Source organism: Vulpes lagopus, chromosome 10 (assembly GCF_018345385.1).
Source record: "Vulpes lagopus strain Blue_001 chromosome 10, ASM1834538v1, whole genome shotgun sequence".
Lineage (NCBI taxonomy): Eukaryota > Metazoa > Chordata > Mammalia > Carnivora > Canidae > Vulpes > Vulpes lagopus.
In genome coordinates, this window is record NC_054833.1 from 73,062,768 (window position 1) to 73,075,778 (window position 13,011).

Sequence of the window (13,011 nt, forward strand, 5' to 3'; positions counted from 1 at the left end):
CGGGGGATGCGGGGGGAGGGGAACTGTTCCGAAAAGAAAGGAAGAATACGCGTTCATTTTGCAACAAATTAGCAAACAATTTTTAAGGGTTTTTTTTTCTTTTTTTTTTAGGACCGTCCTCGAAATAACTCTTTGCAAAAAAAGGGGATTCCCTCCCATGGAAATCCCACAGTAGAAAAATGTTCCACAATTCTATGCTTCCCCCTTTAGTGTGTGTGTGTGTGTGTGTGTGTGTGTGTGTGTGTGTGTGTGACGAGAGACTAAACGGAAGCTTCAATAAATATATAACTGCACCCCTCAGGTTTGGAAACCTCCATTTAAAACTCCAGCCCGAGACCGCAACAGGGGCCACCCCGCCCCCCGCCCCCCGCCCCCCCGCCGGGAGCCCGGAGAGCACATTGCGGCAAACGGCTCCATAAATAACCCGCCACACAATAGCAAGAAAAATAAACTGTTCGCCAGCGCCCACGGCTTCTGAAGGGCCAAGTGAAAGCAGCGGCGCCCAGGAGCCGGCCCCGCACGGTGAAACAGGCTCGCGGCTCGCCTCGGGCAACCTCTCTGTGCTTCGGGAAGTCTCTTTAGCACCACAACCGCGACCGCGGCGTTAGTATGACAGAGAAGCAAAAGCAGCAGCTGAGAGAGAGAAAAAAAACAAGCCGAGGCGGGGTGCGGCGCCGAGACAGAGACAGCGAGCCGTCTGCTACCTCATTCCAGCTCACAGGCGAGGAAGCGCAGCCAGTTCCCTCCACGGATTCCGCGGTCCCCGCACCAGCAGCCGGACCGACCTCGGCCTTTCCTTGAATCACCATGGCAACTGCGCCTCTCCGCCACCGGAAATAAGAGTCGGAGCACCTCCCCAAACAGTCCGGGTAGAAATCGCGGGACGTAAATCCGGAGAGGACCGACGGCTGTGCCGCTCGTCTGTCGGGGTCTGGAATGGCCGGAGTGGAAGGAGGGCGCTGTGTTGCACTGGCAGGGACGGGATGAGGTCCTAGGTCCTTAACTAGACTCCTCTCTCCTCCCTCCCGCCCCTTACAGTCGGATCCCTCGAAGCCGGGACGGTGTTTCCAGCGGGCCACTTTGCGTGTGACACCGGCACTGGCGCCTGCCAGGCCCGCGCTTTTCAGGCGCCAGTTTTTAACCCCCGCGAAGGTTCTCTGCTTTAGGAAGAGGCTGCTCGGTTCCTTCTATCCGGCGGTGGTGCTTTCCTGAATGTCGAAATGCCGTAGGTATCTACCGTCCCCCACCCCATTGCTGTTTCTTGGGTCGCTTTGTGAGCAAGGAGAGTAGATAACTAAGTTGTCCTTTAAAATAACAGTCCGTTATTTTCCTAGCAAAGATGGGCTTACTGGGGGCTACCCAAGCCGTGCAATCCACTGCGTGCAAGGTATGGCAAAACCACAGGTAAGTCCAACAAAGTAGAGGAGCTATTTTATGGAGAAGGAGGAAGACGTTGGGAGGGGGTAGGTTGACCCAGAGTCGGTGGGAGAACAGTCCGTTGAGGTCAAAGGTGGTGACGATTTCTCCTTGGCTGAGTTGCAGGGGTGGCCCCTGTTTTGTAGGAGATGCAGTGTTTATCTTTCCCTATTGGGAGCTGTGATTAATGACTCTTTCCTGTTGAAATTCTTCTGTCGGGGTCTGTGATTGACAGTTCTTCCTAGAATTGACGTTCAGTGGCATAAATTCACCGTTGAGCCTCCCTCTCTCTCCTCCCTACTCCACTCTAGTGAAGTTTCCCCTTTATTAATTTTCGCATTTCCTCCCTTTGGTCGAGATCTTTGTCCAAACACATTGCTGATGAAGAGTCAGATTTTTCTAGTCAGTGACCTTTTTTGCCACTTAGTGCCAGGACGGATCTTTCCTGCATGTCCTGTTCCACTGTGGAGCCAAATTGTACAAACTGGAAACCTTTTGAGGTAAAATTTGAGTAACAAGGAGGGGTATTGGGAGAACTTTCAGGCAGTTCTCCTCTGTAGTCCGTATTTATCAAGATTGTAAGCATTGAAGATCATCTTATCGGGTACCTCGTTTTTTTTTTTGTTTGTTTGTTTTTGTTTTTTTTGCAAAGATTTGACAGTCAGCAGGTACAGATTCAAAAGTAAGGGGACAATTCCAAAGTGTTGGATGGTTCTAAACCAGGATCCTAGATCTGAAAGTAGCCAATTAAAAATATTGGCACTTATTCCAACTTAGGAGAAAAAAGTTCCCCTTACAGAGGCAAACCCAGAGTCATGTATGCCTCCTGGAAGTCCCTCCTTAAATCGGTCACAAAAGCAGAACAGCGATGACTTCAAGAGCACACGGAAAGGATTAACCCAGTGCATTTGAGAAGAAACAGTGTCAGTATAAACATGAAGCAATAGCTGGTTAACTTTTTGTGAAAGAGCAAAACTTCAAAGACTTTTTAAAAAATATTATCTCAAAAGAACTTGTTGGAACCAAGGGTGTTGTTAATAATATGGTAAAGTTGAAAATTCAGAAACCATGAATTTTGGACAAGAATCCAGAGTCAGTTAATAGTCCAGATGGAAAAGAGAGACTTCCGTGAATCCTGAACCTTTCAACAGGCCTGGTCCAGACATCTTGTGAAAACTCTGTCATCAGATGTTATCTGTTTCAGTTCCAGTAAATCTTTCTGATCATGTAGTGCTCTGGTCCAGTCAGAGTTTGATGCTTTCTTTAGATGTGTCATATGAATCCAAGAGTTCATTCCCTTAGGTGTGGTGCAAAAGGGTTGGCTAACAGTCCAGGGTAGGGAGCTTTCCAGCAAAGTTGAAGAGAGTCTTTCTGGACTCTTGGAGTCTTTCAATCCCCAAGTTGCAAGGTGTGGTGCTTAAGGTCGTTGTCTCCTGGGAGTGCACTGTGAAAAGATCACTCTACCAAAGCATGGTTGCTTTTAATAGAAACAATTAGGCTTTTACAATATTGAAATATATCTCCTTTTACCAACTGTGGATCAAAGGAATCAGGAACCAAGTGCACTCGATTTTCTGTGACCGTCTCAAACAGTGAAAGGTCTATGAGTTCCCAAAGGAGCAGGTCTGAGATTTAGAAGTAATAAAGGCAGTGCATTAGGCCAATTGAGTCTTTAGGCCAATTTAGACGGTCTCTACAAATTTTGTCAATTGAGTCTTACTAGTGCCACTAGTGTGTTGGACTGACCCTGGGGATTGATGATTGGATGCACAGTAAAAGTAAAACTAGCCAAACAGCAGACTTGTTAAAGCATCTAACTGATAAAATGGGCTCCCCAATCACTGAAGTTCAAGAGGGGTTCACCAAGTAGGGATAAGTTTTTTCTAACAGAATTTTGGTCACAGAAGAGGGGGAAGCCAAAAGAAGACTTTAGTCCAGTGAGGAAACATACAAACCATGACCAAAGCATACTTCTATCCATTAGATGGGGAAGCTGTATGAAATCCGTTTGTGAAAATTGAATAGCCTTTGAGGTAATGTAAAGTGTTGGAGAGCCGTGCAGACAGATTTCCCTGCGTTGTGTTTTAGACAGGTGGGGCAAGTGAGGTATAGGTACCTCACTAATATTTCCCCACCAATATTGGTTCATAAACACTATCATTTTGTTAGTAGACCAATGATTTAATGCATGTACAGTGGTAAATAGTGGAATTTTTAAAATTTCTGGTAGGGCCAGATTGCTATTTGGTCCAAGCAAGTTTTTTTCTTTTTATCAAATGAACAATTATTAGGTTTCCAATTTTTTTTTTCCTATTCCGGGGCCTATTGTTGGATGTCTCTGGTCAGTTTTTCAAGATTATCATTTGAGATACTATTCCTTTGGACCATGACAGAGGTTTGGCTATTGATTTCCTTGAGAGCAGCATTTTTGGCAGAAATATCAGCAAGGTGGTTTCCTTTGGCGTCCAGGGAGTCAAGTTTAGAATGCCCAGGTGCTTAATAGCCAGAGTGGCCAACAAAAATATGGCATCTAATAAGGTCTGGACATAGGAACCATTTTTAATTTATCCCCGTCAGGGGTAAGGAAACCTCATTGTTTCCATAACATTTTCAAAGTATTGAGCTACCCTAAAGGCATACTGGCTATTGGTATAAATGTTTGTGGAGAATAGCCAGATTAAAGTTACTATAGTGAAAAAGAATTGTATGAAGACCAGTTACAGGAGGGTTTCATAGGAGACAAAATGACTAAAGAGTGTTGAGTGTAATGAGAATTAAGGAAGGCTTCTTATGCATAGGGCACAAAGATGGGATCCCCTGACTATTCCTTCAGTTGCTTTATCCACAAAGGCAGTGGCTGGAATGGCTCTGAGGTGAGGTGGATATCCCTGTGCTACAGGGTCCAGTTGTTAGCTCTAATACACTATGAGTTGATGAGGGTCTCCCTGTTTTGGGGTGAGTACTCTAAGGGTATTATTCCCTTCCCTTTCATATACAAAGGGAAGTTGATAATTAGGACATCTGAAGGCAGGGGACTTTATTAGGTTTTTCTCTAAAGTCCCAAAAGCTTATCTTTCCAAATAGTAGGGTCAAGTTTGTTATTTTCAAGTAAAGCATATAGAGATTGAATCATAAGAGAAGTTTGGAATCAATTTCAACAGCAGCTACCTGGCCAAAAAAACCTTGTAATTGTTGCTTTGGGTTGGGTTTTGGGAAGTTCAGAATGCCATGAATTCTGGATCTAAATGTAGTGCTTATTTCAAGATCAAGTGCCCTAAGTATCAAACCTGGGTTTGAGTCAACTGTAGTTTTTCTTTGGAGATTTTTTTTTTTAAGATTTTATTTATTTATTCATTAGAGACACACAGAGAGAGAGGGAGAGATATAGAGGGAAAAGCATGCTCCTCACAGGGAGCCTGATGCGGGACTCAATCCCCAGACCTGGGATCACATCCTGAGCCACCCAGGCATCCCTTCTTTGGAGATTTTATGTCCCTTTAAGACCAAAAGTTTTTGTTTTTTGTTTTTTAATTTATTATTTATCATTTAATTTTATTTAAATTCAGCTAATTAACATATAATGTATTATTGGTCTCTGTATAAAAGTTATAACAGGTAGATGTTGTCTTCCTGTGAAGAGGTTTGAGAAAGACAGCAGAGAAGCAATCATCTATGTATTGTAACAAAGTAGAACCTACAGGAAACTTTATATCATCCAATTTAAAGGTTTGTGAAAAGGACTCTCTGTGTAACCCTGGAACATTACTATCCGGGTGTATTGCCATTCTTCCCAAATGAAAGCAAAAATACTTTTATCAACTAGAATACTAAAAAATGCACTGCAAAGATCAATTATAATAAAAAGTTTTGCTTTCAGTGGCAGTTGGTGCCAGTAGTATGAGGGGGTTAGGAAAAGTCAAGTGCTGAGGGAATAACAGTGTGACTTATTGCTCAGAGGTCCTGGTAGACCTTTATCATTGGACATTGGGTTTTCTCACAGGAAAATAGGGGTATTGCAGGGACTAGTGCAAGGAATGATATAGCACTGAGTCTTGTAATCTTATTTTTATTTTTAAGATTTTATTTATTTATTTATTCATGAGAGACACAGAGAGAGGGAGAGGCAGAGACACAGGCAGAGGGAGAAGCAGGCTCCATGCAGGGAGCCCGATGTGGGACTCGATCCTGGGACTCCAGGATCACACCCCGGGCTTAAGGCAGGCGCTAAACCGCTGAGCCACCCAGGGATCCCCATCTTGTAATCTTATATATGGGCTTGATGCCTTGAAAGATTTCCTTATTTATAGGGTATTAATTCTGGGGAGAGGTTTTGAGAGATCTGTTTGAATCTTGATTGGAGGTGTACTGTAGATTCTACCAACACCAGTTGAAGATTTTGTCCGTAAAAAGGGTGATAGCTGGTCCAATAGGGGCAACTGATCATTGTCCCCAGACTCAGCTATCGTGCCATCAGAGATGGAGCGAACAAAAGATGTCAGAGGATCATTTAATTTGCCTGGTTGACTATTTTGGTTGCTACTATCAAATTTTAGAATTATTTCCCTCTTTGGAAGAAATTCTAGCATATTTTTCTAAGAAATCTCAGCCTAATAAAGGAATAGGGGTAGAGGAACTAAAGATGTAAATAGGGGCATGTTTATGGATTTGAAGTCTCGATAATGTAAAAATAATAGTTCTCCCCAGTTGATCTTTAGATTCAATGCTTCTTATCAAAGGACACAATTAAGAAAATGAATTGTCAAAAGCTGGAGATAATTACAATTCCAGATTTCAAGTTATACTATGAGGCTGTAGTAATCAAAAGAGTATGGTACTGACACAGAAATAGAAACAAAGATCAATGGAACAGGATAGAAAGCCCAGAAACAAACTCATGATTATACGGTCAGTTACTCTTCAACAGAGGAGGTAAGAATATGCAATGGGAAAAAGTCTTTTCAACAAAATGGTGTTGAGAAGCTGGATAGCTACATGCAAAAGAATAGAACTGGACCACTTTTTTACATAATGCATGAAAATAAACTCAAAATGGATTAAGGACTTCAATGTGAGACCTGAAACCATAAAAATTCTAGAAGAGAGCACAGGCAATGATTTTTCTGCAGTTGGCTGTGGCAACATTTTTCTGGATCTGTCTCCTGAAGTAAGGGGAACAAAAGCAAAAACCATTGGGACCCCATCAAAATTAAATACTTCTGCATAACAGAGGAAACAATCAACAAAACTAAAAGACAACCTACTGAATGGGAGAAGATATTTGCAAATATATATCTGATAAAGGGTTAGTACCCAAAATATGTAAAGACTTATACAGTAGAACACCAAAAACCCCTAAATAATCCAATTTAAAAATGGGCAGAATACATGAACAGACATTTCTCCAAAGAAGGCATACAGATGACCAACAGACACATGAAAAGGTGCTCAGCATCACTCATTATCAGGTAAATGAAATAAAAACTACTATGAGACATCTCACACCTATCAGTATGGCTAAAATAAAAAACACGAATATGTGTTAACAAGGATGGGGAGAAAAAGGAGCTCTTGTACATATTTGGTGGGTATGCAAACTGGTGCAACCACTCTGGAAAATAGTACATAGGTTCCTCAAAAAATTAAAAATAGAAACACCCCATGATCCAGTAATAGCACTATTAGGCATTTACCCAAAGAATACAAAAATAATAATTTGAAAGGATATATGCACCCCTGTGTTAATTGTATTTATTGTACCATTATTTACAATAGCCAGATATGTAGATAGATAGATATAGATAGAATATTATTCAGCCATAAAAGAGTGAAATCTTGCCATTCACACTAGAGAGTATAATGCTCAGTGAAATAAATCAGAGAAAGACAAATACTGTATGATTTCACTCATGTGGAATTAAAGGGGAAAAGAGACAAACCAAAAAAAACAGACTCTTAACTATAGAGAGCAAACAGATGGTTACCAGAGGGGAGGTAAATAAGGAGATGGGTGAAATAGGTAAGAATATACTCATCTTCATGAGCACTGAGTAATATATAGAATTGTTGAGTCACTATTTTATATATTTGAGACTAATATAACACTGTATGTTAACTATACTGGAATTAAAGTAAAAATTAAAATTTTTAAAAATGAATTGTCAGGGTGCCTTGTTGCCTTAGCATGCAACTCTGGATCTCAGGGTTGTGAGTTCAAGTCCCACATAGGGTATAGAGAGTACTTAAAAATATATATCTTAATGAGACACTGGGGTGGTTCAGTTAGCATCTACCTTTGGCTTGAGTCATGATCCCAGGGTGCTGGGATTGAGCCCCTCGTTGGCTCCCTGCTCAGCAGGGAACCTGCTTCTCCCTCTTCCGCTGCTTGTTCCCTCTCTCTGTGTCACATAAATAAAAATTGTTTTTGTAAGTTTTTATTTATTCATGAGAGACACACAGAGAGAGGCAGAGACATAAGCAGAGGAAGAAGCAGGCTCCCCCCAGGAAGCCTGCTGAGGAACTCGAGCCCATGACCCCGGAATCACGACCTGAGCCAAAGGCAGACACTCAACTGAGCCACCCAGGTGTCTCAAAAATCTTTTTAAAAAAATCTTTAAGAAAATGAATTGACAAACCACTGAATAGGAGAAAATATTTATAAGACATATTTTAAACAATTTATATTGAGAATATATGAAGAATTCTTATAACTTGAACAGTAAAAAAAAAAACCTTATTATTAGTTCAAAAACTTGAACTAATACTTAATTTTTTAAAAAAGTTACATAAATGGCAAGGAAAAATTTTGTTAGTCATCAGGAAAATGCAGTTTAAAACTATATAGAAATACTGTTAACACCTGGTAGAATGACTTTTTTGTACATTTTACAATTAATAATATGCAAATACTGAATCTTAGTAGATTTGCTTTGCAGGGGGTCTAGGTTAGCACTTCAAAACTAGTTTTTATGTATTCTAGGCTTGAGCAAATGATAAGTGTTTTCCAGATAATGGGAGCTAGGTTTTTAATGTTGGATAGAGGAATTTAAAATATGTTGGCTTGGCTTTAGAGGTATCAATATGAAATCACAGATTTTTAAAAATATACATATAAAGATAGAGAAGTGTATTTTCTGTTCTAGCTCTGTCCATTGCCTATAAGCAATGACATAAGTAGCAACAGACACATCCAGTGCCCAGATCATGATTTCTACATACCATTGTCCATTAAAAAGAGCCAAGTCTCACTGAAGCAAAAGCAGTATCCAGGCCCTTGGCCAGAGGATGTTTGTGCTGGAAGGTAAGAAAGATCAAAGAATTATGGACATATAGGATATACTGAAGGCAGTGTGAAAGGGGAATGGTTCAATGACAAATCTGGGACAATTAAACATCAAAATATATGATAGGAAGCAATTATAATCCATTGAATAAAATAAAATTCCATGATTCCATAGTGATATAAATAAGTGAATAAATAGAGGGAAAAGGAAAGCTCTTCCTTGGAGTAAAATGTCAACTAAAAATTTAAAGGAATGACAGAATTTGAAAATCATTAGTGGCTCTTTAAAATACTAGGAGAGGGTCCCTGGGTGGCTCAGCAGTTTAGCGTCTGCCTTCGGCTGGGGGCGTGATCCTGGAGTCCCAGGATCTAGTCCCACATCAGTCTCCCTGCATGGAACCTGCTTCTCCCTCTGCCTGTGTCTCTGCCTCTCTCTTTCTCACTGTGTCTCTCATGAAATAAAATCTTTACAAAAAATGAAAAATAAAATAAAATACTAGGAGAGGAATGCCTGGGTGGCTCAGCGGTTGAGTGCCTGCCTTCGGAACAGGCCATGATCCTGGGGTCCCGAGATCGAGTCCCACATCAGGCTCCCTGCATGGAGCCTGCTTCTCCCTCTGCCTGTGTCTCTGCCTCTCTCTCTGTGTGTCTCTCATGAATAAATAAAATCTTTAAAAATAAAGTACTAGGGGACAGTTTTATATGAAGCAAGGTATTTACATATAAGTCTTCTCATTCATTACACTGGAGAAAATTGGTAGGGAATATCTTAATCAATGATCAAATACATATCACTGATATTGTGACAAACCAATATCATGTACCTCAAGTTAACAGGCTCTCAAAAAAATACAGCATCACTGTTTTATGCCAAAAAAATGCATAAGCTTATCATGGAAAAATATCAGATAAACCCAAATTGGCAGGTAGTCTCCAAAAATAGCTGGCCTATACTCTTGAAAAATTCAAGGACAAGAAAAAGTTTGAAGAACAGCTCTACATTAAGGAAGACTAAAGAGGTGGAATGAATAAATGCAATGAATGATCCAGGTTTGGATCCTAGACCGGGGGTAAGGGAGAGAGGTGTGGATTGGCTATATTGGAACAAGTGATAAAATTTCTTTGTGGACTGTTGATAGATTGATTTTTTTTTTTTTGCTTTCAATAAGTTTATTTTTTAAATTTTATTTAAATTCAGTTAATTGTCATATAATGTATTACTGGTTTCAGAGGTAGAGGTCACTGATTCATCAGTCTTCTATACTACCCAGTGCTCATTACATTCACATGCCCTCCTTCATGTTCATCACCCAGTTACCCCTTTCCCCCCCCCACTTTCCTCCCCTCCAGCAACCCTTAGTTTGTTTCCTATGATTAAGAGTCTCTTATGGTTTGTCTCTCTCTCTCTCTGATTTCATCTTGTATTTTTTCCTCTCTTCCCCTATGATCCTTTTTTCTTTCTTAAGTTCCACATGAGTGAGATCATATGATAATTGTCTTTCTCTGATTGACCAATTGTGCTTAGCATAATATCCTCTAGTTCCATCCACGTTGTTGCAAATGGTAAGATTTCATAATTTTTTTGATGGTTGAGTAGTATTCCACTATATACATACACATATGCACACATACAACCTCCTCTTTACCCATTCATCTGCCAATGGACATCTGGGCTCTTTCCATAGCTTGACTATTGTGGACATTGCTGCTATAAACATTGGGGTGCAGTGCCCCTTTGGATCACTACATTTGTATCTTTGGGGTAAATACCCTGTAGTGCAATTGCTGGGTTGTAGGGTAGCTCTATTTTCAACTTTTTGAGGAACCTGCATACTGTTTCCTAGAGTGGTTGCACCAGCTTGCTTTCCCACCAACAGTGTAAGAGGGTTCCCTTTTCCCAGCATCCGTGCCAACATCTGTCATTTCCTGGCTTGTTAATTTCAGCCATTCATACCGGTGTGTGGTGGTATCGCATTGTGGTTTTGATTTTTATTTCCCTATGCCAAGTGATGTGAGCATTTTTTCATGTGTCTCTTGGCCATTTGTATGTCTTCTTTGGAGAAATGTCCGTTCATATCTTCTACCCATTTCTCTCTTTTTTTTAAAAAAGATTTTGTTTATTCATGAGAGACACAGAGAGGCAGAGACATAGGCAGAAGGAGAGGGAGACAGGGAGCCTGATATGGGACTTGATCCTGGGATCCAGGATCATACCCTGAGCCAAAGGCAGATAGATACTCAACCACCGAGCCACCTAGGCATCCCTCTTCTACTCATTTCTTGGTTGGATTATTTGTTCTATGGGTAGTCCTGGATATAGAATATACGACATGGTAACTACATTTCATGAATACTGTATATTTGAAAGTTGCTAAGTGGGTAGATCTTTTAAAGTTCTCATCATGAGAAAAATTTTGTAGCTGTGGTGATGGTTCATTACTAGACTTATTGTGATGATCATTTCATAGTATATATGCATATCAAATCAGGTATGTTGTATACCTGAAACTAATACCTTATGTGTCAATTGTATATTAGAAAAATTTCCTGATTTTGATCATTGTGATTATGTTAGAGAATGTCTTTGTTCTTAGAAAAGCACACAGAAATATTTATGGTTAAATGTATATGATATCATCAACTTATTTTCAATGACTTATAAAAAAGATTGTACATATAAAATATTGATGATCCCCCAATTTACGATGATTTTACTTAAGATTTTTTGACTTTATCATCGTACAAAAATAGTACATATTTAGTAGAAACCATACTTCAAATTTTGAATGATCTTTTCCTGACTAGTGATATGCAATATGATAGTCTCTTGTGGTGCCAGGCAGTGACAGTTAGCCATAGCTCCCCATCAGCCCCACCGAGTTGCAAGGGTGAAAAACTGGTATACTTAAAACCATTTTGTACCCATATAACCATTCTGTTTTTCACTTTTAGTATACCATTCAGCAAATTACATAAGATATTCAGTACTTTATTATAAAATAAGCTTTGTGTTAGATTATTTTGCCTAATTGTACATAAATGTAAGTGTTGTGAGCATGTTTAAGGTACACTAGGCTAAGCTATATTTTGTATGTTAGGTGTATTCGTTGCATTTTCAATTTGAGATATTTTCAAGTAGATGGATTTATCAGGACAAGAATTCAAGAAAGAACTACAGTGAGCAAGCGAATGAGGGAATGGTAAAACAAATAGGACAAAATGTAAATAAGTGATAAGTCTGGGTAAAAGATAACAAGAACTCTTATTCCTAGAAATATTTTTAAAGTTTAAATAAGTAAAAATTAAAAGCTACCCATCAAAACTCATCAAAATGTTTAAAAAAAAGAAAAGCAGAACACCAATGGGTGGATTAAACAGTAAATTAGATACAATTGAAGAAAGAATTAGACAACTGGAAGATAGATCTGAAGAAATTGCCCAAATGCTCTACACAGAAAAGAAATACTAAGAAATAAGAGTTTAAAGATCTGAAAAGTGGGGATCCCTGAGTGGCGCAGCGGTTTGGCGCCTGCCTTTGGCCCAGGGCGCGATCTGGAGACCCGGGATCGAATCCCACATCAGGCTCCCGGTGCATGGAGCCTGCTTCTCCCTCCGCCTGTGTCTCTGCCTCTCTCTCTCCTTCTCTCTGTGTGTGTGACTATCATAAATAAATAAAAAAAAAAATTAAAAAAAAAAAAGATCTGAAAAGTGGAACTAGAAAGTCTAAAATTACTTCTAGATGAAGTCTAGAAAAGAAGAATGAAGGAAAGTCAGTATTTGAAGAGATATAGTTTAGATTTTTCCAGAACTGTTAAGATATAGATCCATATAAAAGATACCTTAGAGATAAGACTGTTAATATGACATCTTTTAGGAACCTGCATTTAAACTACCTTAAACAGGTTTGGAAGCTCATAAAAAATTAAGGGAATTAAGTATATTCCTCAGTTTGAGGCTGAAGTTTTAAGTTAAAAAAAAAATACATTAATTAAATAAATCATTGATTTGTATAATACTTTTGTGCCCATCACTGTGTCAGGTTTGGGGGATTCAAACATGAACAGATGCTATATTTGCTAGGGGTTTTAATTTTTGTGGGAAGCGTAGTTCAACGAGGATGTTTAACCCAGAGAAGTTGCTAATGACATAAATATCTTAGTTCAGGGAGGAGAGACAAACATATAAATAGACTATTTCAACACAAGTTTTTAGAGGTGCATGCTCAAGTCCTATATTGCTATAGAGTAGAAAAGTCCTTAATGCAATGTGGACTGTGTCAGGGAAAACTTAAGAGGTAATTGTGTGGGGATCCCTGG

General features: G+C 39.6%; 2 protein-coding genes across 8 annotated transcripts in view; one reads left to right on the forward strand and one right to left on the reverse strand.

Annotated features, from left to right (window-relative positions):
- The window catches only part of EFCAB7 (EF-hand calcium binding domain 7), a 46,839-nt gene extending 45,915 nt beyond the window's left edge, over positions 1 to 924 (reverse strand). For 3 of the 4 annotated variants that reach the window (XM_041772007.1, XM_041772004.1, XM_041772003.1), the window contains exon 1: positions 705 to 826. In XM_041772007.1, coding sequence (XP_041627941.1) covers positions 705 to 709 — 5 coding nt within the window. In that variant the 5' untranslated portion in view covers positions 710 to 826. Of the gene's footprint in view, positions 1 to 704 lie in introns of all 4 variants that reach the window. The other variant, XM_041772006.1, reaches the window with a different exon arrangement.
- Positions 925 to 13,011, forward strand: part of LOC121500357 (integrin subunit beta 3 binding protein) — a 70,477-nt gene continuing 58,390 nt past the window's right edge. For 2 of the 4 annotated variants that reach the window (XR_005990368.1, XM_041772011.1), the window contains exon 1: positions 925 to 1,229. Coding sequence is in view for 3 of the 4 variants with exons in the window: in XM_041772011.1 (XP_041627945.1) it covers positions 1,213 to 1,229 (17 nt within the window). In the remaining variant the exon portion in view is untranslated. The remainder of the gene's footprint in view (positions 1,230 to 13,011) is intronic. The other 2 variants (XM_041772008.1, XM_041772009.1) reach the window with 2 other exon arrangements.